Source organism: Saimiri boliviensis, chromosome 4, assembly GCF_048565385.1.
Source record: "Saimiri boliviensis isolate mSaiBol1 chromosome 4, mSaiBol1.pri, whole genome shotgun sequence".
Lineage (NCBI taxonomy): Eukaryota > Metazoa > Chordata > Mammalia > Primates > Cebidae > Saimiri > Saimiri boliviensis.
Window position 1 is genome coordinate 131,137,368 of NC_133452.1, and position 27,962 is coordinate 131,165,329.

Below are 27,962 nucleotides of genomic sequence, written 5' to 3' on the forward strand. Positions count from 1 at the left end.
GAGGCAATGAATTCCCTTTTGTGACTTTATTTACTCCAATTTTGCATTCCGACTGGCATTCCCTGCATCCCAAAGGCCTCTGCAGTGGAAGGAGGCAGAGACGGAGGAAGTGAAAACTACCCAAACTGAGTGTTTTGTTACAGATAATCTAGACTGCAAAATTTAGGGTAGACCATGTTCATTTATCACTGATAATGACACTCTTAATATCCCCTTACAACAGGAAGACCAAGGTTTCCCCAAAACCGGCCAGCATCTTGCCCATTCCCCAGAAGGAGAAAAACATGTCCTGGCAAGAGCCAAGATAAGACCCAGAAGCCCCCTGAGTTCCTTTTCCCAAGGTGAGTGGTTTTTAATTATGACAATTTGCAGGTTCTCTGAGAAGCATCTGTAATAACCTGGGGGAAAAAACCTGCTTCACCTGGTGGTTTAAGCATCCTCTCCTGGGAGGAGGAATACGGAACTCTCTAACCACCCCACATCTGTTTCCAGGTCCTGCCCTTCCTGGGGCACAGGGGCAGCCACCTTGTCATTCCCATCCCTAGAAAGGAGAGACCCGGATCAACAAACAGCAGGGCTAGGACTGCCCCGGGGGTTCCAGGAGTCCTTCTCCCCTCCTGTCACCTGCCCTCCAGGCACACTGTCCTACTTCCCCCTACTTCCCCAGGGGTTGTCAGGACAGAAGGCCCCTCCTTCATCCCCGCTAGTGTTCCTCCACTCTTCCTCCGCCCCCCCACTACTAGGGTGTCCAGGACATTGTGTGACTCAGGAAGCAGCTCAGACGTGAGGCTTGCAGCAGGCCAAGGAGGAGGAAGAAGGGGCAGTGGGAGCAGAGGAGGTGGCTCCTGCCTCAGTGAGGGCTCTGAGGGTCCCTGCCTGAAGAGGGACAGGGACTGGGACTTGGGGAAGGGGCTCTGGAATGCAGTCCCCTTCATTGCTGCTGCTGCTGCTTCTGCGTTTCTCAGTGGTCATAACCAGAGGTGAGGCATGGCACGGGAGAGGTGGGGGACCCTCCCTTAGGGGGATGTCCAGTGGGGTGGGGGAAGAGGGCCAAGCTCCAGGCTGCGTGAGGGATGCTGGATGGAGGAGATTCTCACTGCTCGAATAGTGACGGCCTGCAGGGAGAGACGACTCTGCCCCTGGAGCCGCTCTGGGCCTGGTGCCAGGGGTGGTGACTGCTGGGGGATGGGTGAGAGGGTGCCCAATTCCAGGAAGAACCTCATCAGCACTGGCACTGAGAGGACTCTTGCAGCCATATGGAAGAGGGGAAGAGGGACCGCACTGACCACCTGCTTGGGGAAGAGATGACAGGGAAGCAGGAGATGGGGACATAAACAGTCAAGCCCACTGAGTCCCTTTCTTAGTCCAGCTGTCCCCACCCCCCGATGGCTCAATGCTGGGCCTTTCCGGGAGGAAATCTCTTCGAAGTCTCAGCCATTCACCTCCCAGGAGCCCCCTCCACCCCCCTCCTGACCCCTGTTGTCTTGCTTCCGAGGGATGGAGTCTGAGGCTGCACTTGGGAGGCCAGAAAATAAACAGGAAAGGGAGGTGGGGATTAGTAACTGGGATGAAGGGCGCTGGGGCCGGGACTGGGTACCATGTGGAGAGTGGGGACAGATATGAAGAGGTGGTTTAGAGCGCCTGTGGGAGCAGCCGTGGGTGGGTCTCTCAGGAGCACCTGGAGAAGGAAGAGTGGATTGGATAACTATGATGTTGTCTGGGATGAAAAACAAGAGAGAGAAGGAAGGTGGAGGCAGAGCACCCAGTGCTTCCAGCGCACCTCCCTCCCCGTCCACAGGGCTGCAGTGTGGGAGTTTCCCGGAACCCTGTGCCAATGGAGGCACCTGCCTGAGCCTGTCTGAGGGACAAGGGACCTGCCAGTGAGTGTGCCTTGCAAAAGTGGGAGGCTGGAGAGAAAGGGGGAGGGAGAGCACAAAGGGATAGGTGAGGAAGTGAGACCAAAGAAGAAAGGGAGGAAGTGAAGATGAAGGGAAACTAATGAAGGCAGAGGAGGGCGGGGTGCGAGAATGGGGAGAGGATCTAGTGATGTGAGTTTCTCTCTCCTCCCCTGCCCAGGTGTGCCCCTGGCTTCCTGGGTGAGACGTGCCAGTTTCCTGACCCCTGCCAGAACACCCAGCTCTGCCAGAATGGAGGCAGCTGCCAAGCCCTGCTTCCCGCTCTCCTAGGGCCCCCCAGCCCTCCCACTCCATTGGCACCCAGCTTCTCGTGCACTTGCCTCCCTGGCTTCACTGGTGAGAGATGCCAGGCCCGGCTTGAAGACCCTTGTCCTCCCGCCTTCTGTTCCAAAAGGGGCCGTTGCGACATCCAGGCCTCAGGCCGCCCACAGTGCTCCTGCATGCCTGGATGGACAGGTGAGCGCCGCTGGGGAGGCCAGGAGGGGACAGGCAGGAGCAATGGGCTAGGCTGTGGGTGGGAAAGATGGAACTGGAGCCTGAGCAACTGCAAGCCCTTTGAAGACAGAAGCCATGAGAATCAACAAGCCAATTCTTGGCAATCTGCTTACCCATGACCGACATTCACCAGCATGATTGTACTGACTGCTAAGATGCTAAAATATTTCCAGATTAAGGGCGTCATGAGCCCCTCTTTGTGCAGCATCCTGATTCCCATCCTAGCCCCCTTAGACTCCCCACTGCCTAGCAGCTAGACAGTCATTGCCTGGTGTACCAGGGGCCTCCAGGCTTTTGCATTCTCAGCAGCTGAATGACTCCCATTCTGAGTGGAGGGAGCCCGTAACATCACCAGGAAAGACTGCAGTGGTGGGAGGGGAATGGGGAAGGGAGGGATGTGACCCAGAGAGTGGTGTGGGGGCCACCCCAGGAGGAGGAGTGTAACCCCGGAGCAAGCTTTGTGCTTCAGACTAGGGGCTCTGTGGCAGCCCCTGGGTCCAAATGCCAGCCCTGCCACTGACCAGCTAAGTGACCTGGATCCAAATGCCAACCCTGCCACTAACCAGCTAAGTGACCTGGATCCAAACGCCAGCCCTGCCACTGACCAGCTACGTGACCTGGGTCCAAATGCCAGCCCTGCCACTGACCAGCTACGTGACCTGGGTCCAAATGCCAGCCCTGCCACCGACCAGCTACGTGACCTGGGATAAGACGTTTTAGCTGTCTGGTGCTCAGTTGTCAGCTGACAAACAGGGAGAGTAATGTTCACACTTCATACAGCTGCTGAGAGGACACGAGGGGCCAATCCTCAGGAAGTGCTTGCTCAGCTCGGCACCCGGCACCTCCACTGCCCGCCATTACCACTGGTGCACATGGGCTGTGAAGTGAGTCTCCAGGTGCCTCAACCCACATAAAGATTAGGAAATCCAGATCAGAAAGGCAAAGTGACTCGCCCAAGGGTATACAACCAGTTGTGGCACAGCAAGGTGCCACCTGAGTCTCCTACCTGCAGTCATGGGGTGTTTTTCACTTCCCCCAAGATCACCCATGTCCCAGATTTTCTCAGACAAGGCCAATCTGCAATATTCCCATCATCGCTTTAGAAGATGTGGTCATTCCAGATAAACCCTCCCAAGGCAGGGCAACACGGATATCAGGGGTGATGAAACAGGGCAAAGAGAGTCTGGTAATAAAGGGAAGGAAATATGAAAACTAGACCCAGAGAGAATCCAGAGTGAGCACTGGGTCATCTCAGATGGGCTAGAATTTGCACAGTGCTAGAAACAGCTCCCTGTGTCCTCTGCCTCAGGTGAACGGTGCCAGCTTCGGGACTTCTGCTCAGCCAACCCATGCGTTAATGGAGGGGTGTGTCTGGCCACATACCCCCAGATCCAGTGCCGCTGCCCACCTGGCTTCGAGGGCCATACCTGTGAACGTGATGTCAATGAGTGCTTCCAGGACCCAGGACCCTGCCCCAATGGCACCTCCTGCCATAACACACTGGGCTCCTTCCAGTGCCTCTGCCCTGTGGGACAGGAGGGTCCACACTGTGAGCTCCGGGCAGGACCCTGCCCTCCTAGGGGCTGTCTGAACGGAGGCACTTGCCAGCTGATGCCAGGGAAAGACTCCACCTTTCACCTGTGCCTCTGCCCCCCAGGTATGTCCTCACAGGGACTCTCCTGCTGCCCCTCTCTCTGGGCAGGGCATGATGTCTCCCTCGGAGCCTCCTCCCCAATCTGATCCCATGATCCTGTCAGGTTTCATAGGCCTGGACTGTGAGGTGAATCCAGACAACTGTGTCAGCCACCAGTGTCAGAATGGGGGCACTTGCCAGGATGGGCTGGACACCTACACCTGCCTCTGCCCAGAAACCTGGACAGGTGAGTTGTTTAAGCCAAGTTCATGGCACCCGTGGCCCAGTGAGTCAGCCCTTGGCCTCCCCTACTCACAGGGCTCCCGGCTTTAGCCCTTGGCCCCTCCCCAACCCCCTGCAGGCTGGGATTGCTCCGAAGATGTGGATGAGTGCGAGGCCCAGGGTCCCCCTCGCTGCAGAAACGGGGGCACCTGCCAGAACTCTGCTGGCAGCTTTCACTGCGTGTGTGTGAGTGGCTGGGGGGGCACAGGCTGTGAGGAGAACCTGGATGACTGTATTGCTGCCACCTGTGCCCCAGGATCCACCTGCATTGACCGTGTGGGCTCCTTCTCCTGCCTCTGCCCACCCGGACGCACAGGTATGGGGACAGAGGGTATCAGGAGGTGGGAGGTAGAGATGGAGGGTGAGAGAAACACTAGGACGGCTGCTAGGAGCTGCAAGTGGCCTCTGAGAGCCTCACCCCCTCTTGCCCCTCCAGGACTGCTGTGCCACTTGGAAGACATGTGTCTGAGCCAGCCATGCCATGGGGAAGCCCAGTGCAGCACCAACCCGCTCACAGGCTCCACACTCTGCCTGTGTCAGCCCGGGTACTCAGGGCCCACCTGCCACCAGGACCTGGACGAGTGTGTGATGGGTGAGGCCACTCTCACTTCAGAGCCTCTCTGAGCTTCAGACAGGCCTCTGCACTGAAAACAGAAAAGGGCCGATTGCCTTTCAAAATAAAAAAGCAAACATCTTTTTCCTTGAATTTGCCCAGATTTGGCATCTCTTGCCTACATAACCCTCTCTCCAATGCTCAGCCCCTCAATCCCCGTGAATCTGGGCCCTTATTTCCTCTCCATCGTAAAGACACAAGCCCCTTCCCCAATTTGGTCTTGTCTTCCACACACAGGCCCCCACATCTTCCCTGACAGTCTGGCCTTTTTGCCCTTCCCGCCCTGGCCCCTGTGGACTCTCAGCTCTTCTCTCCTCCCAGCTCAGGAAGGCCCAAGTCCCTGCGAACATGGAGGCTCCTGCCTCAACACCCCTGGCTCCTTCAACTGCCTCTGTCCACCTGGCTACACGGGCTCCCGATGCGAGACTGATTACAATGAGTGCCTCTCCCAGCCCTGCCACCCAGGGAGCACCTGTCTGGACCTACTTGCCACCTTCCACTGCCTCTGCCCACCAGGTACCAGCTGGATGGGGCCTTGGGTGGGGGAAACAGGAGACCATTCCTGAACTCACTAGGAACCCCCCCCTCCTCTAAAATAGGGACAGCCTCAGGCTGGCTGGGGTAAGTTATCACAGGTGCTTCTGTCTCTACCCCAAGATGAAAATTCAGGGACACCCATGACCCGTCGGAGAAGGCTTGCCGCAGATGGTAGTGAGGTTGTGCATTTCTCTACTCTGAAGGGGCTGCCATTCATTCCGTAGTAATCATAGAGACTGCACCAACCTGGTCCACTGTGCGCAACAGCCCAGCAAGAGAGGGCAGATCAGTTCATAAACTCCATGCTGCAGCCTGCTCAGATCAACCCACATGTTCCCCCAATCGTAGAAAGTCTCCCATGTAGAGATTGAAGGTAATCCCTTAAAATCCCAAAAGTCCTGTGATACCGCAGGAAAAATCTGGTACAACAAGAAAAATATTGCACAATACTGCACCCACTTCCAGGCTAGTTTTAAGGGGGAAGAGTTGTCCCAGGGAGAGAGGGACAGAGCCAACATCTAGGAGCTGAATGAAATCGGAAAAATAATAGCTGACTTTATACCAGGTACTGCCTGAGCTTCTTACAGGCATTATCTCATCTACTCATCACACGAACCCCATGAGGTCAGCACTGCTGCAATGCCCATCTTATAACTGAAGAAACTGAGGCACAGAGAGGTTAAGTGACTTGTCCTAGGTCACCCAGCTAGCAAGTGGCAGAGCTGAAATTCAAACCAAGGGCTTCAATAATTATAACCACGACTCCATATCGCTCTCTAAACTGAGTGGCACCCAAAGATACCGGCTCAGGCCATCCCACAGACAAGCATAGAAAAATAAGAGAAAACAGTTCAGTAATCCAAGGGACATAGTTGTAGATATCAAGGAGCTACAGAAGCAGACTCCCCAGGCGAGAAAGGAGAGGAAGCCAGGGTCCAGAGGTTGATCCCACCTCAGTTCAGAATGAGACAGTGGAGACCAGGATGAACCCAAAGCAACCGGATAAATATGAGATTAACACAGCTTCCCAGATGCCCTTCAAATTCAAGCACTTTGGGGCCGGGCACGGTGGCTCAAGCCTGTAATCCCAGCACTTTGGGAGGCCGAGGCGGGTGGATCACGAGGTCAAGAGATTGAGACCACCCTGGTCAACAAGGTGAAACCCCGTCTCTACCAAAAATACAAAAAATTAGCTGGGCATGGTGACACCTGCCTGTAATCCCAGCTACTCAGGAGGCTGAGGCAGAATTGTTTGAACCCAGGAGGCAGAGGTTGCGGTGAGCCGAGATCGCGCCATTGCACTCCAGCCTGGGTAACAAGAGCGAAACTCCGTCTCAAAAAAAAAAAAAAAAAAAAAAAATTCAAGCACTTTGGGATCTCCATCATTCTGCCTGGCATGGAGGCCTGCCCAGGCAGGAAAAGAAGCAGGAATCGTCCTCCAAGCTGATGCTCATTTGTCCTATTTGTACCTTGAAGTCCTCCAAGCTGATCAGCCCGCCCCAGTGAGCCCTGCCTTCTGTATACACGGGAATGACCCCCAAAAAGCCTTGCAGTCCTCTGGCAGGTCCCCAGCAGGCGCCCTGTTCCCTGGCCTTTCACACCTGGGAAAGAGCAGGGCCACACACCGCCAAGCAGCAGGGCCTCAGGGTTCACCTTGTTCAACCCCATGCAGACAGCACCTCGGAGGAGGACTGCCTGAGCTGGGCAAGTGGGGAGCAGGGCCGATTCTAGAATGCAGGTCTCCCAGGCAGACCTGTTCTGAGCCGCATCCCTCATGATGCTCATGTCCCCAGGCTTAGAAGGGCAGCTCTGCGAGGTGGAGACCGACGAGTGCGCCTCAGCTCCCTGCCTGAACAACGCGGACTGCCAGGATCTACTCAACAGCTTCCTGTGCATCTGCCCGCCTGGTGAGTACAGATGCTGCCCCAGCCACCCTCAGACCCCCGGCCTCTGAATATGCAGAGTTCAGGCCCAGCAATCACCCACGGCCTCTTGAAGCCCTCTCTGCCCTAGCCAAGGAGTCCTCCAAATCCATCTTTGCTCCCCAAAACCTCTTCTGTCACATCCCCAAATCTTCCCTTGCTGACTCACCCATTCTCATCTCTGTCCTGCCAAATCAGCCAAAGGTCCCTCCTTCCTGCCCTCCTGCACAGCTCTGTGTTCTCTCCCCACATGCTGAGGTCCCAGGCTGGTCCTGGCACTCTCATCACAAACCCGGGGAGAGCTGCCCCAAGCCTTTCTTCTCCAGCCTCACCGGACACCCCTCTTTCCCCTGCTGTGATAATAACTACATTTATTCACCACTTACTCCAGGCTAGCCATTTGGCTGTGTACTTTTCAGGCGTTATGTCATTCAGTCTTTTTAACAGAACCGTGAGGTAGGTTCCATTATTATTCCTCTTTTACACAGAACAGGAAACTGAAGCCTAGCGGGCTGACCAGCTTGCCCAAAGTCACACAGCTGGCAGGTGGCTGAGCTTCGCCTTTTCTGCATCACTCTCTGTTGCCCCATGCCCACCTGCCCCAGGTGTCTGGGAAGCTCTGCAAGGTCACCTTTCCTGGCGAGGGAAAGCGCCATGCTGTGCCTCCCTCGATGACCTTGGCCTCCTCTCCCCACCCACTTCCGCCCCACCAGGCTTCACCGGCACCCGGTGCGAGGAGGATATCAATGAGTGCAGAAGCTCTCCTTGTGCCAACGGTGGGCAGTGCCAGGACCACCCTGGAGCCTTCCACTGCAAGTGTCTCCCAGGTAAACTGGGGCGCACACTGTGGGGGATGACGGAGGCAGGGGGCAGATGTCCATGCAGGTCCCTGACCTTCCTGCTGTGCCTCAGGCTTTGAAGGGCCACGCTGTCAAACGGAGGTGAATGAGTGTCTGAGTGACCCGTGCCCCGTTGGAGCCAGCTGCCTTGACCTCCCCGGAGCCTTCTTTTGCCTCTGCCCCTCTGGCTCCACAGGTTAGCAGGGAAGGCATTGGAAAGAACTGGCACAGTATTTTATTCCATTTGGGTTGGGGCAGAGTCCGTTGGTGGGCGTTCGATGGTTGAGATGTGAGAATAGAATGAGAACGGTAACCTTTGTCAAAGGGTTGGTGGTGCAATGGAGAATGGTAACCTTTAAAGTGATTTAGTGTAAAACCTGCACAATTGTACAGTCATGGGGACAAGGGCAGGGGTTACCACATGGGCTCAATGTAAAGGATGTGATTGAGGCTCGGGAGCAGAGGACAAGACTCAGCGCAAGGCATTCACTTGCTTATTTAGCAAGCACTTATTAAGTGCCCACTACGCCAGATACAGAGGCAAATTTGAGTAAGAGAGTTGCCATCTCATGTGACTTTAAGTCTAATACAGAGAGACCAACAAGTCTCCTGTTGATTATAGCCCATGGAGGTGCTCAGAGAAAAATGTGCAGGATGTTACAGGAGCACAAAGGACCAGCCAACCCAGACTGAAGATGGGGGAGGTGATGGCTGAGATGAGTCTTGAAAGATGAGCAGAGGCCGGGCATGGTGGCTCATGCCTGTAATCCCAGCACTTTGGGAGGCCGAGGCAGGTGGATCACCTGAGATTAGGAGTTCAAGACCAGTCTGGCCAAAATGGCGAAACCCTGTCTCTACTAAAAATGCAAAAGTTAGCCATGTGTGGTGGCGCGCGCCTGTAATCCCAGCTACTCGGGAGGCTGAGACAGGAGAAACACTTGAACCCGGGAGGTAGAGGTCGCAGTGAGCAGAGATCGCACCACACAGCACTCCAGTCTGGGTGACAGAGCAAGACTCTGTCTCAAAAAAAAAAAAAAAGAAAGATGAGCAAGTTTGTCTAAATACGGTGCCAGATAGCACAAGAAAAGCACATCCCATTTAAGGAACTGTAAGAGAGCCAGAGTGAAGGGTGCAGCAAGGCAAAGCTGAGAAACATAGCAGCTGTTCAAAAGCCATGTCCCACAGGACTCCGCACATCATTCTAGGAAATTAAACAGTATCTTAAAGGCAGTAGGGAGCCATTGACGGACAGGCTCATGGGGATTGAGCAAGGCATGCATAAGAAATGGCCTTTGGGCCGCGCGCGGGGGCTCATGCCTGTAAATCCAAGCACTTTGGAGGCCAAGGTGGGCGGATCACCTGAGGTCGGGAGTTCAAGACCAGCCTGACCAACATGGTGAAACCCCGTCTTTATTAAAAATAGAAATAAAAATAAAAATAAAAAAGAAGTGGCCTTTGACCCATCAAGAATGTGGAGGAGCTGTTTTCTTTTTGACCCATCTCCCACCCTAGGCCAGCTCTGCGAGGTTCCCCTGTGTGCTTCCAACCTGTGCCAGCCCAGGCAGGTATGTAAGGAACAGAAAGACAAGGCCAACTGCCTCTGTCCTGACGGAAGCCCTGGCTGTGCCCCACCTGAGGACAACTGCACCTGCCACCATGGGCACTGCCAGAGGTAACACCTTCCAGGCCCTCTCCATCTGCCCCGTCCTCTGGGCGTCCCTCGCTAGGACAGGAGGTGTAGGTCTGTGAGAAAGGACCAATGGGAAAAGGAAGGAGATGGCAAAGTTCTTAGGGCAAGGCGGGGAGAGTAAGTGTTATCCGAGGAGAAGTCCACAAGAAATGGGAGAAACAGGCACCAGGGGTCAGAGCAGAAGGAAGAGCATTAAATCCCAGGGCCAATTCATCATTCGTTGTATCTGGTGAGGCCAAGCGCCGTGCTGATTATGGGCTCACGCCTGTAAGTCCAGCACTTTGGGAGGCCGAGGTGGGTGGATCACCTGAGATAAACAGTTCAAGACCAGCCTGGCAAATATGGTAAAACCTCATAACTACTAAAAATCCAAAATTAGCTGAGCATGGTGGTGCACCCTGTAACCCCAGCTACTTGAGAGGCTGAAGCAGAAGGATCACTTGAACCTGAGAGGCAGATGTTGCAGTGAGCCAAGATCGTGCCACTGCACTCCAGCCTGGACGACAAAGCAAGACTCTGTCTCGGAAAAAAAAAACATCTGCTGAGCACCTACTTTGTGTGGCTACTGTTCCAGGCCCTGGGGGAACAGCGCAAAACAAAAGAGACAAAGCAACTGCTCTCATGGAGCTGTCATTCCAATGAAGAAAGAAAACAAGCAAGTGACAGAAATAATGTATATATATATATATATATATATATATATGCGCATATCTAGTTGGAGAAAATGAGCAGGTGTCGGGGAGGAAGACGGTGGCACTGAGAGCAAAGTCACTGAAGAAAGAGGCCAGAATCTCAGGGCCAGAAGAAGAGGAAGTCATAGGGGTCCAGGCAGTGGGGAGGGGAGCAGATGCAGTAGGAGAAGAGAAAAACCCTCCCCTTTCTCTTTACAACCAGATCCTCATGTGTGTGTGATGTGGGTTGGACGGGGCCAGGATGTGAGACAGAGCTAGGGGGCTGTGTTTCCGCACCCTGTGCCCATGGCGGGACCTGCTACCCCCAGCTCTCTGGCTACAACTGTACGTGCCCTGAAGACTACACAGGTGAGACCCCCGCTAAACCATATACACTCTGCGCTAGTCACCCCTAAGTCAAGGGCAAGGCAGGTGACCAGCGGCCCTGTGTCTCAGTCCCCACTAAGGAGAACTGGGCTGCAGGGGACACAGGTGATGTGTGGGAGGTGGTGAGAAAGGAGGTTGATGGGAGAGAATAATAGGGTTGGGGATGAGGAAGGGAAGGAAAGGGAAAGAGGAGGAGAGTGGAGGGAGGGAAGGAGGACACCCTTTCTCAGCCCTCACCTGTTTACTTCAGGGCCCACCTGTAGTGAGGAGATAACACCTTGCCACTCAGGACCATGTCTCAATGGTGGCTCCTGCAACCCCATCCCTGGAGGCTACTACTGCACCTGCCCTCCAAGCCACACAGGGCCCCAGTGCCAAAGCAGCACCGACTACTGTGTGTCCGGTGAGTGCTCACAGTGCCGCAAACCTGGGGCCGCAGGAGGACGGAGGAACTGAGGAGGGGATTCTTTTTTTTGAGATGGAGTTTCGCTCTTGTTACCCAGGCTGGAGTGCAATGGCGCGATCTCGGCTCACCGCAACCTCCGCCTCCTGGGTTCAGGCAATTCTCCCGCCTCAGCCTCCTGAGTAGCTGGGATTACAGGCACGCGCCACCATGCTCAGCTAATTTTTTTGGATTTTTAGTAGAGACGGGGTTTCACCATGTTGACCAGGATGGTCTCGATCTCTTGACCTCGTGATCCACCCGCCTCGGCCTCCCAAAGTGCTGGGATTACAGGCGTGAGCCACCGCGCCCAGCCAGGAAGGGATTCTTGTATCATATTTTTTTAATTTAATTGGACAGACCAGCCTGAGCAACATAATGAAACTCCATCTCTAAAGAAAAAAAATTTGTTTTTTATGTTTTTTAATTAGCTGGGCACAGCGGCTGAGGCCTGTAGTCCCAGATACTCAGGAGGCTGAGGTGGGAAGGTGGCTTGAGCTCAGAAGGTTGAGGCTGCAGTGAGCTGTGATGGCACGACTGCCTGGGTGACAGAGCAAGACCCTATTGCATTATATGTATATATCATATAAATAAACAAAAATTAATTGGATGGCAGTGAGCTGGCATTTTGATGCGGGGGTGGTGTATGTCCTGTGTGCAGTGTGACTGAAGTCACAGGCCAGGTTACAGGCAAGGAACCCAAACCCTCACAGCCTCCTCTCTCCAGCCCCGTGCTTCAATGGGGGTACCTGTGTGAACAGGCCTGGCACCTTCTCCTGTGTCTGTGGCGTGGGCTTCCAGGGCCCGCGCTGTGAAGGAAGGATCCTCCCCAGCTGTGCAGACAGGTGAGCAGGGCACAAAGACCCCCAGAAGGGAGAAGTCCCCTCGGCCTTCCCACACCTCCTCTCGTCTCCCCTTGGGCTCCAGCTGCCTCCCACCCTACACCCCTCGTTCTGCCTTCCCTCCTGGCTCGCCATCTCCCAGTGGTTGCCTCCCGACCGCATCACACACTACCTTCCCCTTGTTTCCCAGAACTTCTCCCTATCCTGCCCTGTTTCTGTCTTGTTCAGCCCCTGTAGTAATAGGGCGACCTGCCAGGACAGCCCTCAGGGTCCCCGCTGCCTCTGCCCCACTGGCTACACCGGAGGCAGCTGCCAGGTGAGTACCATTGAAGCCAGGTGTGCTGAGGAGGGAAGTGGCCGGGAGGGAAACCAGGGAGGGTCACCTGCTCCCAGGCCATGCAGGAGATAATTTTGGAAGTAAGGGATTTTGCGGGGCTGGAGTGGGCAGAGGACCATCTCTGGGCTGGGGATCTGGTGCTGTGTCCTGCCTCATGCTCCCTCCCACCCTTCAGACTCTGATGGACTTATGTGCCCAGAAGCCCTGTCCACACAATTCCCACTGCCTCCAGACTGGGCCTTCCTTCTACTGCCTGTGCCTCCAGGGATGGACCGGGCCTCTCTGCAACCTTCCACTGTCCTCCTGCCAGAAGGCTGCCCTGAGCCAAGGTACCAACCCCAGCACTGACTGGGAATCAAATGAAGAAAAAATGAGTGTTCTCCCCCGCCCCGTTCCTGAGGGCATCCACACAGCCTTTGGTCAAAACAACCACCTGAAGAATCAAAACCACACAGACAAATCAGTTCCTGATTACACAGTTCAACACCCAGAGAAAGCTAACACATTCCTGTTACCACATTTAACACAATTCTAGCAACACCAGCCAGCCCAGTCCACAGGATTCCAGTTTAACTCGACCTTGAGGGACATGACTCAATGTGGAGCAACTTAACTCTGTCCTGATCATCGTAACCCAAGCAGAGTGGGCCACACTTAATCCACCTACACTCAGCACGTTTCACCCCACCCCACTCACTTCCGTGTTACACCAGACTCTTTGTAAAAGAACACTAAGCTTCGATATGAGAAGAGCTTGGGAAAGAGACTATGATGGAGTTAGCAGATAGCCGATGGGAATCACAGGGAAAGAACATCAGAGGAATGCAAAACTCAGGGGACAGACTTAAGTCACATGTCCTCACCTGACGCATCCCTTAAATTCTTTCTTGCTCGGCTGGGCACCGTGGCTCACGCCTGTAATCCCAGTACTTTGGGAGGCCAAGGTGGGAGGATCATGAGGTCAGGATATCAAGACCATCCTTGCCATGGTGAAACCCTGTCTCTACTAAAATACAAAAAATTAGCCTGGCATGGTGGCGCATGCCTGTAGTCCCAGCTACTCAGGAGGCTGAGGCAGGGGAATCACTTGAATCCGGGAGACAGAGGTTGCAGTGAGCTGAGATCATGCCGCTGCACTCCAGCCCGGTGAAAGAGAAAAATTCCGTCTCAAAAAAAAAAAAAAAAAAAAAAAAAATTCTGTCTTGCTCAAGCCTTGTTTTCAGCCAAGAAAACAGTTGCTTTAACACTCTGATAAGCTTTAGAGGTCTGTCTCCCGTATTCTGGCAGAAAGTGTGAAGCGAGAAGTAAAACTCGGTGTTCTAATTTCTTCAGTGCCAGGAGTTGTTAACTACTTGGACTCAGAGCAGCCTCCACCCAGGAATGTTAGTGGGCCCCAAGTTAAAGCCTCTACACCCGGAGTCTGGGCCCTGAATACCCGCTTCTGAATACACCCTTCCTCCCCACTTATCTTTTTTTTTTTTTTTTTTTTGAGATGGAGTTCCACTCTGTCACTCAGGCTAGAGTGCAGTGGCACGATCTCGGCTCACTGCAACCTCTACCTCCTAGGTTCAAGTGATTCTACTCCTAAGCCTCCTGAGTAGCTGAGATTCGTGTGCCACCATGCCCAGCTAAATTGTGTGTGTGTGTGTATTTTTAGTAAGATGGGGTTTCGCCATGTTGGCCAGACTGGTCTTGAACTCCTGACCTCAGCGATCCACCCATCTCAGCCTCCCAGAATGCTGGGATTACAGGCGTGAGCCACCGTGCCCGGCCACATCTCTGCTTATCTTTATATATCCCTGTTTTTCTCTCTCCCCAGGCATAGACGTCTCTTCCCTTTGCCAGAATGGAGGTCTCTGTGTCGACAGTGGCCCCTCTTATTTCTGCCACTGCCCCCCTGGATTCCAAGGCAGCCTGTGCCAGGATCATGTGAACCCGTGTGAGTCCAGGCCTTGCCAGCATGGGGCCACCTGCATGGCGCAGCCCAGTGGGTATCTCTGTCAGGTGAGACCGTCTGGAGGAGAAGGGGGAGGGAAGACAAGGGAGGGCTGGATGGGAGAGACAGCAGTGATGGGGGAAGACCCAGTGTAAGTTTCTCCTCCCTTTCCCTTTACCCCACATACCCAACTAACCACAGAGTCGCGCCACCTTATCTCCTGAAGTTTTCTCAAGTCTGTGCTTCCACCTCCGCCCTTTGTCCGACTGCCTGCGTCCTAACCTTTGCTTCATTCCAGGTAGATACTTGTATTCGCCTCCTAACTATGGTCCCTGCCACGCCACTGGTCCTTCCATTAGGTTCAGCCTTTACCCTGCCGCCAGGGTACTCTACTGAAAATGTCCAGCTGACCTGTCACTCCCCTGCTGAACCTTCAGCAGCTGCCTGCCTCTTTCAGAATAAAGTCCACGGCCTGCATGACCCAGCCCTGCCTGCCTCTCAGGCCTCAGCTCTCCCCGTCCCACCAACCTACTCTCTGCTCCCGCAACACAAAACTGCTGCTGACTTTCCCACATACCCCTTACTGATTCTTGCCTCTCAGCCATTTTTTTTTTTTTTTTTTTTTGAGACGGAGTTTCGCTCTTGTTACCCAGGCTGGAGTGCAATGGCTCGATCTCGGCTCACCGCAACCTCCACCTCCCGGGTTCAGGCAATTCTCCTGCCTCAACCTCCTGAGTAGCTGGGATTACAGGCAGGTGCCACCATGCCCAGCTAATTTTTTGTATTTTTAGTGGAGACAGGGTTTCACCATGTTGACCAGGATGGTCTCGATCTCTCGACCTCATGATCCACCCGCCTCGGCCTCCCAAAGTGCTGGGATTACAGGCTTGAGCCACCACGCCCGGCCCCAGATCAGTGTCTTAAAGCATTTCCCCAATGATTTTTTTTAGTGGTTTCATAGTTTCCAGTTGTACATGTAAGGCTTTAATCATTTTGTATATGATGACAGATAGAGGTTTCGTTTCTTCTGCATCTGGATATCCAGTTTTTCCAGCACCATTTAATAAAAGACTGTTCTTTTCCCCAATGTATGTACTTGGTGCCTTTGTTGAAAGTAAGTTGGCTGTTAACGTGTGGACTTATTTCTGGGCTCTCTATTCCATTCCATTCCATTGGTCTGTTTTTTATACCAGCACCATGCTATTTTGTTTACTGTAACTTTATAGCATGTTTTGAAGTTAGGTAGCATGGTGCCTCTAGCTTTGTTCTTTTTGCTGAAGATTCCTTTGGCTGTTTGGGTCTTTTACAGTTCAGATAAATTTTAGGCTTGTTTTTCCTATTTCTGTAAAGAATATCATTGGTATTTTGATAGGGATTGCGTGACTCTGTAGATCACTTTGGTAAGCACAGACATTTTAACAGTATTCATTCTTCCAATCCATGAGCACAGGATATCTTTCTATTTTTTTGTGTCCCCTTCAATGCATTCCATCAGTGTTTTATAGTTGTCATTGCAGTGCTCTTTAACTTCTTTGGTTAAATTTATTCATTTGTTTTTTCATGTTTTGTAACTATTATAAATGGGATTGTTTTCTTTTTTTTTTTTTTTTTTTTTTTTTGAGACGGAGTTTCGCTCTTGTTACCCAGGCTGGAGTGCAATCGCGCAATCTCGGCTCACTGCAACCTCCGCCTCCTGGGTTCAGGCAATTCTCCTGCCTCAGCCTCCCAAGTAGCTAGGACGACAGGCACGTGCCACCACGCCCAGCTAATTTTTTGTATTTTTAGTAGAGATGGGGTTTCACCATGTTGACCAGGACGGTCTCGATCTCCTGACCTCATGATCCACCCGCCTCGGCCTCCCAAAGTGCTGGGATTACAGGCTTGAGCCACCGAGCCCGGCCCCTGGGATTGTTTTCTTGATTTCTTTTTCAGATTGTTTGCTGTTAGTGTGTAGAAATGCTACTACTTTTTCTACATTGATTTTGTATCCTACAGCTTTACTGAATTTGTTCAGAGCCAGTGTTTTCTTTAGGTTTTTCTAAATCTAGGATTATGTCACCTGTGAACATGGGTAATTTGATTTCTTCCTTTGCAATTTGGATGCCCTTTATTTCTTTCTCCTGCCTAATTGCTCTGGCCAGGACCTCCAGTATTATGTTGAATAAAAACAGTGAAAGTGAGCATCCTTGTCTTGTTCCAGATCTTAGAGGAAAGGCTTTCAACTTTTTCCCCATTCAGTATGATGTTAGCTGTGGGTTTGTTATACATGGCCTTTATTATTTTGAGATATAGAACCACAACTTTTTTTTTTTTTAAGACAGAGTCTTGCTCTATAACCCAGGCTGGAGTGCAGTGGTGCAATCTCAGCTTACTGCAACTTTCACCTCCCGAGTTCAAGCAATTCTCCTGCCTCAGCCTCCCCAGTAGCTGGGATTACAGGTGCCTGCCACCATACTGAGCTAATATTTTTGTGCGTGTATTTAGTAGAGATGGGATTTCACTATGTTGGCCAGGCTGGTCTCAAACTCCTGACCTCAAGTAATCTACCCACCTTGACCTCCCAGACTACTGGGATTACAGGCATGAGCCACCACGCCTGGCCAGAACCACAACTTTTGATAGAAGGCTTGATGCATAACCCTTAATTTATCCTCTTTTTTTAATTTTTAATTTTATTTTTAACCTTTTATTGTGAACATTTTTAAACATAAACAAAAGCAGTATCCTGATCAGAAGTAAACCTCTATGCACCCATTACTCAGCTTTACTTCTTCTTTCATGAAGCTCCCTGCTGTTCCTTCCAGCTCTCTTGACCAGTCCTTGGATTCTTCTGAATTCCCTTTTCTCTGTCTCTTTGAAGCATTCCTTCCTGGCACTCTACTCTTGCATACTTTCCTTCCTCTTGCAACAACCCAGCACATGGTACAGATCTTGTCAGTGACCCTTCTCTTACTGGCTGAGTGGCATGAAGAAGCAGAAAATGGTTGAGAGTGTTGGTTATGGAGCCACAGACCTTCACTGACTCCCAGCTCTGCCACCGACACCTATTTGACTTATGCAGGTCACATAACCTTTCAGAGACTCAGCTTTCTTATGTTCAAAGTAAAAATCAAATGAGATAACCCACATAAAGTGTTGTTAGAGGGTTTTTTAGTTTATGTATATAAATCATGCAATAAATGCTAGTCATTTCTTTCCTCTGGTTGACTGTGAGCTTCAGGGAAATAGGAATGGGTTCTAACTTTCTTTGTATTCCTAGTGCCTAAAATGGTGCCTGTCACAAAGGAGGCATCCAGCAGATGCTTATGGACTAACAAAGTATTAGAGAGCCTGGTGGCTATTTGGTAGGGAAGGAAGGTTTTACCAAAAATGTGCTGCATTTGGTGGCAGTGTGTCACAGAGACTGTTTGGGACTGGGAAAGGTTGTGTGTCACTGAGCAATTGTGTCTCATGTGGAGTTGGGATAGAAGGGTTGCGACATGGGGCCATGATGGATGGCGAGTTGAGTGATGCTGTTGAGCTGGAAGGTGGGGGGCTGGACGGACTGTCTTGAGCTGGGTCCCTTGTAGTGCTGGGTTGGGCTCATCCACTGCTTCCCTGTCTGACCCTCTTTGTCTGCAGTGCGCCCCAGGCTACAAGGGACAGAACTGCTCAAAGGAACCCGATGCTTGTCAGTCCCAACCCTGTCACAACCATGGAACTTGCACCCCGAAACCTGGAGGCTTCCACTGTGCCTGCCCCCCAGGCTTTGTGGGGCTGCGCTGTGAGGGAGACGTGGACGAGTGTCTGGACCAGCCCTGCCACCCCACAGGCACTGCAGCCTGTCACTCTCTGGCCAATGCCTTCTACTGCCAGTGTCTGCCTGGACACACAGGTGAGGCCCCGAGACAAGGGCACAAGCATGTCTAGAGCACAGCCAAGCAGACGATGGAGAGCCAGACAGTCTCCACCCATGTGGCAGCCATCACTGGTCCGTCCCCTGCCTCCACGCCCTCCCCCACCCAGAAAAGATGCTCCGGGATCCCTTCGCCTGCATATCTAGCGCTGGGCCAACATCCAGGAATGAGCTAGGACAGAGGCAGTGACTGATGCAGTGTGTGGCATCTAATCTCTCCTCCAATTACAGGCCAGTGGTGTGAAGTGGAGATAGACCCCTGCCACAGCCAGCCCTGCTTTCACGGAGGGACCTGTGAGGCCACAGCAGGATCACCCCTAGGTTTCATATGCCAATGCCCCAAGGCAAGTGACCACAAATCTGCCTTCTCTACTGCCCCCTATACTAACAAAAAACAAGAATACCTCCGTTGGAATCCCAGAAGGGACTGTGGGGGAGCACCGATGTAGCACTGGAAAAAGCCAGTCAAGTTCACAGTGGCAAGTGTCTCTCAGAAGCAGTCAGAGGAAAGGCAGGATCAGTTGATAGCATGAATGGAATTTTCAGAAATCAAAGGTGTTGCCTAAGGGAAGGTCAGGAGCTCCCCAAGATCAAGCCACATGGTGGGTGGTCTCCCATAGGTTCTTTTATGTATGTGTACGTGTGTGTATTTATGGACCTCGTATTTATGGACCTCAGATGCATGGAATTAGACTAATCCTAAGCTTTAGTTCATGATATGCTGACATTGGTTTATGCCTGGTTGTATTTTCTTGTATTGTTCTAACAGTGTAACACCCATGAACCTAACCCAAGAATTTCGATATTAATAATGACTTACATCTACTTATGCTCTCCTCTATTCCTGTTCCCTCTACAAAGGAAGAGGAAGGCCTATGATCCTATTTCTAAGGAGTAAGATAATAATATCATAGCCGGCCTGGAGCAGTGGCTCATGCCTGTAATCCCAGCACTTTGGGAGGCCAAGTCCGGCAGATCACCTGAGGTCAGGAGCTCAAGACCATCCTGCCCAAGATGGTGAAACCCCATCTACTAAAAATACAAAATTAGCCAGGCATGGTGGTGCATGCCTGTAATCCCAGCTGCTTGGGAAGCTGAGGCAGGAGAATTGCTTGAACCTGGAAGGCAGAGGTTGTGGTGAGCTGAGATTGCGCCATTGCATTCCAGCCTGGGTAACAAGAGCAAAACTCCATCTCAAATAATAATAATAATAATAATAATAATAATATAGCATTCTATTAACTGTTTAGTCTTCTAGGGCTTGCACTATGATGCCACAGTCCATCAAGTGGTTGCACACAGTTGCGGTTCATCCATTTTCACTACAGTGTAATATGTCATTGTGTGAAATTACCATGGGACATGGTTTCAACATCCACAAAATGTTTAACTTCATACTCTCTGAGGCCCCTTTTAGACATGAGAATCTAAGACCCTCTTGGGTCTTAACCCAAGAGTTTGCTTGATGGGGAGTGGGAAGAATCATGCAAGTTCCTTCTCCAACATCTCCCCTCCCCTCCACAGGGTTTTGAAGGCCCCACCTGCAGCCACAGGGCCCCTTCCTGCGGCCTCCATCACTGCCACCACGGAGGCCTGTGTCTGCCCTCCCCTAAGCCAGGCTTCCCGCCACGCTGTGCCTGCCTCAGTGGCTATGGGGGTCCTGACTGCCTGACCCCACCAGCTCCTAAAGGCTGTGGCCCTCCCTCCCCGTGCCTATACAATGGCAGCTGCACAGAGACCACGGGCTTGGGGGGCCCAGGCTTTCGATGCTCCTGCCCTCACAGCTCTCCGGGACCCCGGTGTCAGAAGCCTGGAGCCAAGGGGTGTGAGGGCAGAAGTGGAGATGGGGCCTGTGATGCTGGCTGCAGTGGCCCAGGAGGAAACTGGGATGGAGGGGACTGCTCTCTAGGGGTCCCAGACCCCTGGAAGGGCTGCCCCTCCCACTCTCGGTGCTGGCTTCTCTTCCGGGATGGGCAGTGCCACCCACAGTGTGACTCTGAAGAGTGTCTGTTTGATGGCTACGACTGTGAGACTCCTCCAGCCTGCACGTGAGCCTGAAACCCAGTGGAGCCAGGGAAGGAGAGGGGTGGGTGAGAGGAGGAGGAAGGATATAGATGGCTCCGAGTTAGTGTGGCCACAGCTCAGGCTCCAGGGAGTTTCCACCCTAATAACCACTGCTAAATAGGGGTCGAAGACTCTGGACTCCAACCTAGGGTAATGGGGTGGCATCAATATTTAATGTGGGGCATGGCCTTTGGGCTCCTCTCTGAGAGTTGTGGGAACTCAGGCCTCAAGCCTCCCTCTCTAAGCCTTGCTGCCATGGAGTATTTCTCCGACCACTCAGCATTCAACAGAGGGAAAGGGGCCTTGGACTCTCCTTTAGAAACAGAGGAGAGCTTGGGAGGGGACAGAGAGGAGACAGTCTAGGAAGACAGGGGTATTAGCAGACATTGGGGTGTCTGGACTACCGTCCAGGACTTGGCTAAGTTCACTGCTCCACAGGTGCCCCTACTTAGCAACCAAAGCCCTAGAGGCCACAAAATATGGAGAATTCTCTCTAGGGTGAAGAAGAGAGTCAGGTTTTAGGGAGGTCCTGAGTCCCTCTCTCCTCACTCCACAGTCCAGCCTATGACCAGTACTGCCAAGATCACTTCCACAATGGACACTGTGAGAAAGGCTGCAACACTGCAGCGTGTGGCTGGGATGGAGGTGACTGCAGGCCTGAAGATGGGGACCCAGAGTGGGGGCCTTCCCTGGCCCTGCTGGTGGTACTGAGCCCCCCAGCTCTAGACCAGCAACTGTTTGCCCTGGCCCGGGGGCTGTCCCTGACTCTGAGGGTGGGGCTCTGGGTGAGGAAGGATCGTGATGGCAGGGACATGGTGTACCCCTATCCTGGGGCCCGAGCTGAAGAGGCACTAGGAGGAACTCGAGACCCCTCCAATCGGGAGAGAGCAGCCCCTCAAACGCAGCCCCTGGGCAAGGAGACCGACTCTCTCAGTGCTGGGTAAGAAGGTGGGTGGAGGGAAGGGCCAGACACCAGTTTTGATTAAGAGGGCAGAGGGAGGGAAGGGAGCCAGGGACCAACACAGGGTCTCTGAGGTGCCTGTCCTACAGGTTTGTGGTGGTAATGGGAGTGGATTTATCCCGCTGTGGCCCTGACCACCCAGCATCCCACTGTCCCTGGGACCCTGGGCTTCTACTCCGCTTCCTTGCTGCGATGGCTGCAGTGGGAGCCCTGGAGCCCCTGCTGCCTGGACCCCTGCTGGCTGCCCACCCTCATGCAGGTACCAGTAGGTGACCCCTTGCCTCTTTCTCTGACATGTGTTCCCAGGCCAGCTCGCATGCTAGCAACAGGCAATGGAGGCTGAATGAAACAGGACAGCTGAGACTGAAAACGTTCTTTGTAGCCAGGCGCAGTGGCGCATGCCTGTAGTCCCAGCTACTCGGGGGGCTGAGGCTGGAGGATCTCTTGAGCCCAGGAGTTCTGGGCTGTAGTTCGCTACGCCGATCAGGTGTCCACACTAAGTTTGGCATCAATATGGTGACCTCCCGGGAGCGGGGGCCCACCAGGTTGCCTAAGGAGGGGTGAACCGGCCCAGGTCGGAAACAGAGCAGGTCAAAATTCCCATGCTGATTAGTAGTGGGATCGTGCCTGTGAATAGCCACTGCACTCCAGAGTGGGCAACACAGAGAGACCCCCATCTCTTAAAAAAAAAATAGAAAATGTTCTTTGTAGGGACTTACTTTCCCTAACCTCACTTTCTCTAACTGAATCTCCCGCTGGCCCATTTATTCTACAGTCTAAGTACATTAGCCTAACCTCTATTATGGCCCTCCAACAAAGGGCTGCTTTATCTTCTCTACCAGACTGAGAATATCTAATCGTCTTGGTATCGGATAACTCATACTACATGAAAGAAAAATAACTGTTATATCATACTTACTCTGTGCCTTACTCCAAGCATCTTACATCGTTACCTCATTTAATCCTCCCCACAACCCCATTAGGGACATACTACTGGTTGAGTATCCCTTATCTGAAATGCTTGGGGACAAAAGTGTTTCAGATTTTGGACTTGTTTATTTTGGAATATTTGCATTATACTTACCAGTTCAGCATCCCTAATACAACATCCAAACGTACATTGAGCATTTCCTTTGAGCGTCACGTTGGTGCTCTCAAAGTTTCAGACTTTGGAACATTTCAAATTTGGGATTGGGATTATGGATATTCAACCTGCTTTTCTGTGTGTTTGTTTGTTGAGACAGTCTGTCACCCACGCTGGAGAACAGTGGCACCATCTCGGCTCACTGCAACCTCCACCTCCTTGGTTTAAGTGATTCTCATGCCTCAGACTCCCAAGTAGCTGGAATTACAGGGGCATGCCACCACATCCTGCAAATTTTTGTTGTATTTTTAGTCTAGACAGGGTTTTGCCACTTTGGTCAGGCTGGTCTCGAACTCCTGGCCTTATATGATCCACCTACCTCAGCCTCCCAAAGTGCTGGGATTACAGGCATGAGTCACCATGCCCAGCCTCAACCTATATTATCATCCCCATTTTGTAGATAAGGAAACCAAGGCAAAGACAGGCTACCAAACTTGTTAAAAGGTCTCCCAATAGTAATCAGTGTCACCAGGAGTGACCTCTCTTTGTGACTCTGTCTATTCCACCAGCGACCCCTGCCAACCAGCTTCCCTGGCCTGTGCTGTGCTCCCCAGTGGCTGGGGTACTTCTCCTGGCCCTAGGGGCTCTTCTCGTCCTCCAGCTCATCCGGCGTCGACGCCGAGAGCATGGAGCTCTCTGGCTGCCCCCGGGTTTCACTCGACGGCCTCGGACTCAGTCAGCTCCCCACCGACGCCGGCCCCCACTGGGCGAGGACAGCATTGGTCTCAAGTGAGAATCAGGAGAAACAGGTTCAGGAAGGGAAGTCTCTCCTATGGCGAGATTTACAATCAGAAGAGCTAAGAAATACTACTGTGGAAGTCAGAAATAGGGGAAGGAGAGAGGGGTGGGAAGCCTGCTGGAAATCTTGGGGACCCTGATGGTCATAATTCCATGTAACTTCTACCCATCCATTCCCTTCCAGGACGCTGAAGCCCGAGGCAGAAGTTGATGAAGATGGAGTTGTGATGTGCTCAGGCCCTGAGGAGGGAGAGGAGGTGGGCCAGGTGAAAGGGCTGGGGCAAGAATGGTCTGGAGGTGATGGAAGGGATGAAAGGACAAATCAACCTTCACTGATCCTTGCTCTTATCCCAAGGCTGAAGAAACAGGCCCACCCTCCAAGTGCCAGCTCTGGCCTCTGAGTGGTGGCTGTGGGGAGCTCCCTCAGGCAGCCATGCTAACTCCTCCCCAGGAATCCGAGATGGAAGCCCCTGACCTGGACACCCGTGGACCTGGTATGTGAGTCAACCTAGACCAAGACAAAAAAAAAAAAAAAAAAAAAAAAAGGCCTTCAACCCTCTTAGAATCAGAATCCTTCAATATCAGAACTAGAGGAACTAATTTTAGACTGTTTTAGAACAGTGATTCTCAAAGTGTGGTCCTCAGACAGCAGAATCAGCATCACCTGGGAATTTGTTAGAAATGCAAAATCTTGGGGTCCACTATAGAGCTACTGACTCAGGAATTCAAGATGTTAGGCAACCTGTTTCAATAAGCCCTTCCGGTGAATCTGATCCAGACTCGTTTAAGAAAACCACTGCCCTGGAATGTCAGATAATTAAGCTGCAGGTTCCTTTTACAGAAGAAGAAACTGAAGTCAGAGAAAAGTAGAAAAGTCACTTGATTAAAGCCTCACAAAGAGCCAGAACTTAGCTTCCTGGCACCTCAGGTTTTGATTCTCTCTGAGCTTCCACGATGTCCCCTCCCCCTTGTTGGGACCTTTAGATTGACCCATTACTCATGTCTTGCCCACAGATGGGGTGACACCCCTGATGTCAGCAGTTTGCTGTGGCGAAGTAGAGTCCAGGACCTTCCAAGGGGCATGGTTGGGATGTCCTGAGCCCTGGGAACCTCTGCTGGATGGAGGGGCCTGTCCCCAGGCTCACACAGTGGGCACTGGGGAGACCCCCCTGCACCTGGCTGCCCGATTCTCCCGGCCAACCGCTGCCCGCCGCCTCCTTGAGGCTGGAGCCAATCCCAACCAGCCAGACCGGGCAGGGCGCACACCCCTTCATGCTGCTGTGGCTGCTGATGCTCGGGAGGTCTGCCAGGTTAGCACACACTAAGGTCGCTACAGGGAATGGGACGAGCCTACAAGTCAAGCTGGGCAGAAGCATCCCCTAGGGTTTGACAAAGAGGAAATTGGTGTGATTGGGAACCTAAAAGGGAAACAGCGGAGGACGGCTGAATATGGATTGCGAGTGGGGTTGAAAGGAACTTGAGTTGGCAGTCCAGGGCACCCCAGGGTTCACTGGCCCTCTGTCTCCCCAGCTTCTGCTCCGTAGCAGACAAACTGCAGTGGACGCCCGCACAGAGGACGGGACCACACCCTTGATGCTGGCTGCCAGACTGGCGGTGGAAGACCTAGTTGAAGAACTCATTGCAGCCCAAGCAGACGTGGGGGCCAGAGATAAACGGGGTATGTAGAGGAAGAGGTGATGTTGTACTATAGAGAACTTGAGCAGATAGGGTGGCAGATGGCGTGCAAAATATAGGTGCAGCGTAGGGGCATTCCCTCTCATCCTGCCTGCTGTTATGGTGGTCAATCTGCAAAGCGGTGTCAGTACGGGCCGCGAGTTTCCCCCCCCCATCTCCCACCCTCAACAACACACTCGCCCTCTGTTCCAGCTTACTAGGGAACTGGCATGGGAGAGAGTGTCTGTGGGAAGGGGGCGGAATCTCGTAGGGGGAGTCGGTCTCCCGGCACCGACCCCAGGACAATGCCCCATTGTCCCGCCCGCGCGCTGGTGACGTCACCAAGGCACCGCTTCCTGCAGGCCGACGGTTCCCAGGGCAACGCTTCCCCCCTTTGAGGGACCAGCCGGCCCAAATAGCCCTTCCCCCAAGGCCAGAACCCGTGGGAAACCGGAACCGTGGCGTCTGGCCCCCAACTGCAGTAACAATCTCCCACGTCGTCCCCTAGGGAAAACCGCGCTGCACTGGGCTGCTGCCGTGAACAACGCCCGAGCCGCCCGCTCGCTTCTCCAGGCCGGAGCCGATAAAGACGCCCAGGACGGCAGGGTTAGATGGGACAGCGGGCTTCCCACAAAACGGTCGGGAGCAGGAGAGATGCAAAGGGCAGTAACCACACAAAGCCTGAAGGGAAAGGGGCCAGTGGTCCCGCAGGTGAAGGCAGAAGGGCCCAGTCCTGTGGGCCCGGCCTTTCCTGATCTCGCCCCTGGCTCTTTCCTCCTGTGCAGGAGCAGACGCCGCTGTTCCTGGCGGCACGCGAAGGAGCGGTGGAAGTAGCCCAGCTCCTGCTGGGGCTGGGGGCAGCCCGAGAGCTGCGAGACCACGCTGGGCTCGCGCCCGCGGACGTCGCTCGCCAACGTAACCACTGGGATCTGCTGACGCTGCTGGAAGGGGCGGGGCCGCTAGAAGCGCGTCACAAAGCCACGCCGGCCCGCGAGGCCGGGCCCTCCCCGCGCGCACGAACGGCGTCAGGAAGCGTGCCCCCGCATGGGGGCGGGGCTCTGCCGCGCTGCCGGACGCTGTCTGCGGGAGCGGGCCAGCGTCGGGGCGGAGCTTGTCTGCAGGCTCGGACTTGGTCCGTGGACTTGGCTGCACGGGGGGGCGGGGCCTATTCTCATTGCCGGAGCCTCTCGGGAGGAGGAGCAGGAGGAGGCCCGCCCCCTCGTGGCCGTAGGTTTTCCGCAGGCATGCGCGGGCCTCGGCCCAACCCAGCGATAATGCGAGGAAGATTCGGAGTGGCTGCCGGGCGCGGAGGCAGGGTCTCAGCGGATGACTGGCCCTGTGATTGGGTGGCCCTGAGACCTTGCGGTTCCGCCTCCAACATTCCGATCCCGCCTCCTTGCCTCACTCCGTCCCCGGAGCGGGGATCCCCTCAGGTTGACTGCGGTCCCCCAGCCCACCAGGAAATGCCCATAAACCCAGGAGGAGAGTGTAAAAAATAGAAGGGTACATGGTAGGGAAGAATTCCAAACATGGTTACCCATTAAAAGGCAGGCTGGAAGGCCCTCCTGGTTTTAAGATGGAACCCCAAAAAATGAAGGGTTGTGAGTTTAGTTTCTCTCCTAAAATGAATGTATGTCCCCACCAGAGCAGGCATCTTCCACGTGGAGAAGCTCCAGGTCTGGAAAGAGGCTTTAATAGGTTAGGATGAGGCAGGCCCAGTCCTCTAGAAAATAAGAGAGGCCACAGGAGGGCAGAGTCGAGGGGAAATACCCCTAAACTGGAACCAAAAACTGGAGGCAGATAAGACGTAAGATGTTCTTTCCTGCATATGGTTTCCAAAGGGAGCCTCCATCATTCATTGTCCCCACTGCCCACAAATGGCTTATATTTATTGGGCACCTACTATGTGCCAGGCACTGTAGATGCTGAAAAGTGGCCAAGGGCCAGCCCAGCTTATGACTCCTTGCCTTCCTTCCCCTCACAACAAAGAAGCTCCACTGCAGGGATGAAGCGCTTCTAGCCACTGCAATCGCTATTTAAGAACCCTAAATCTGTCACCCGTAATAAAGCCAATTTGAAGTGTTACTTTTTTTTGGAGGAGCTGGGGAAAAGAATGGGAAAAAAGATGGGAGTGACTGCATAGTGTCAGCATTTTGTGCTTTAGGCTCAACATTTGGATTGGATGAAGGCTTTAATTATAGTTTAAAAGCAAGAATATGGCCGGGCGCGGTGGCTCAAGCCTGTAATCCCAGCACTTTGGGAGGCCGAGGCGGGTGGATCACGAGGTCAAGAGATCGAGACCATCCTGGTCAACATGGTGAAACCCCGTCTCTACTAAAAATACAAAAAAATTAGCTGGGCATGGTGGCACGTGCCTGTAATCCCAGCTACTCAGGAGGCTGAGGCAGGAGAATTGCCTGAACCCAGGAGGCGGAGGTTGCGGTGAGCCGAGAGGGCGCCATTGCACTCTAGCCTGGGCAACAAGAGCGAAACTCCGTCTCAAAAAATAAAAAAATAAAAAATAAAAGCAAGAATATTTAGGGGCCCTATGAAAATTTAAGGTATTACCTGAAAGCAAGAGTCTAGTAGCTAAGGGAGAACCTACACACATCTCCGAGCCGCAGACTGGTACTGGTCCATGGCCTCTTGGGAACTGGGCCACACAGCAGGTGAGCGAGCATTACCGCCTGAGCGCCACCTCCTGTCAGATCAGCAGAAGCAGTAGATTCTTATAGGAGCTCGAACCCTATTGTGAACTGCACATAGAGGGATCTACCTTTCTCACTTCTTATGAGAATCTAATGCCTAATGATCTGAGGTGGAACAGTTCCATCTGAAACCAGCCCCCCATCCCCACAGACCATGGAATAATTGTCTACCACAAAACTCTTCCCTGGTTCCAAAAAAGTAGCAGACTGCTGCGCTAGATGATTAACACACTTTC

General features: G+C 53.0%; 1 protein-coding gene across 3 annotated transcripts; it reads left to right on the forward strand.

Moving 5' to 3' along the window:
- The first annotated feature begins 634 nt into the window (after positions 1-634).
- NOTCH4 (notch receptor 4) lies at positions 635-27,103 on the forward strand. 3 transcript variants are annotated; one of them, XM_039467765.2, is made up of 30 exons: positions 635-980; positions 1,799-1,880; positions 2,077-2,372; positions 3,721-4,068; positions 4,169-4,291; positions 4,406-4,642; positions 4,763-4,918; positions 5,261-5,455; positions 7,270-7,383; positions 8,112-8,225; positions 8,311-8,433; positions 9,750-9,909; positions 10,822-10,967; positions 11,236-11,388; positions 12,155-12,272; positions 12,498-12,585; positions 12,782-12,935; positions 14,426-14,610; positions 18,164-18,416; positions 18,669-18,781; positions 19,962-20,485; positions 21,058-21,441; positions 21,552-21,721; positions 23,116-23,335; positions 23,529-23,610; positions 23,700-23,838; positions 24,359-24,654; positions 24,875-25,022; positions 25,527-25,624; positions 25,804-27,103. In XM_039467765.2, exons 1-30 carry the CDS (start codon positions 920-922, stop codon positions 26,515-26,517), a joined length of 5,994 nt encoding a protein of 1,997 aa, XP_039323699.2. In that variant the 5' UTR covers positions 635-919; the 3' UTR covers positions 26,518-27,103. The 3 variants fall into 3 exon arrangements, with proteins under 3 accessions (XP_039323699.2, XP_039323701.2, XP_039323700.2); XM_039467767.2 differs by having other exon boundaries at positions 4,583-4,642; XM_039467766.2 differs by having other exon boundaries at positions 636-980; positions 23,529-23,601.
- The last annotated feature ends 859 nt before the right edge of the window (positions 27,104-27,962 follow it).

Coding starts and splice junctions, on each gene's coding strand:
- NOTCH4 (XM_039467765.2), top strand. CDS start 920: ATGCAGTCCCCTTCATTGCTGCTGCTGCTGCTTCTGCGTTTCTCAGTG. Junction 18,782..19,961: donor TCATATGCCAATGCCCCAAG/GCAAGTGACCAC, acceptor TCCCCTCCACAG/GGTTTTGAAGGCCCCACCTG. Junction 25,023..25,526: donor GGGGGCCAGAGATAAACGGG/GTATGTAGAGGA, acceptor GTCGTCCCCTAG/GGAAAACCGCGCTGCACTGG.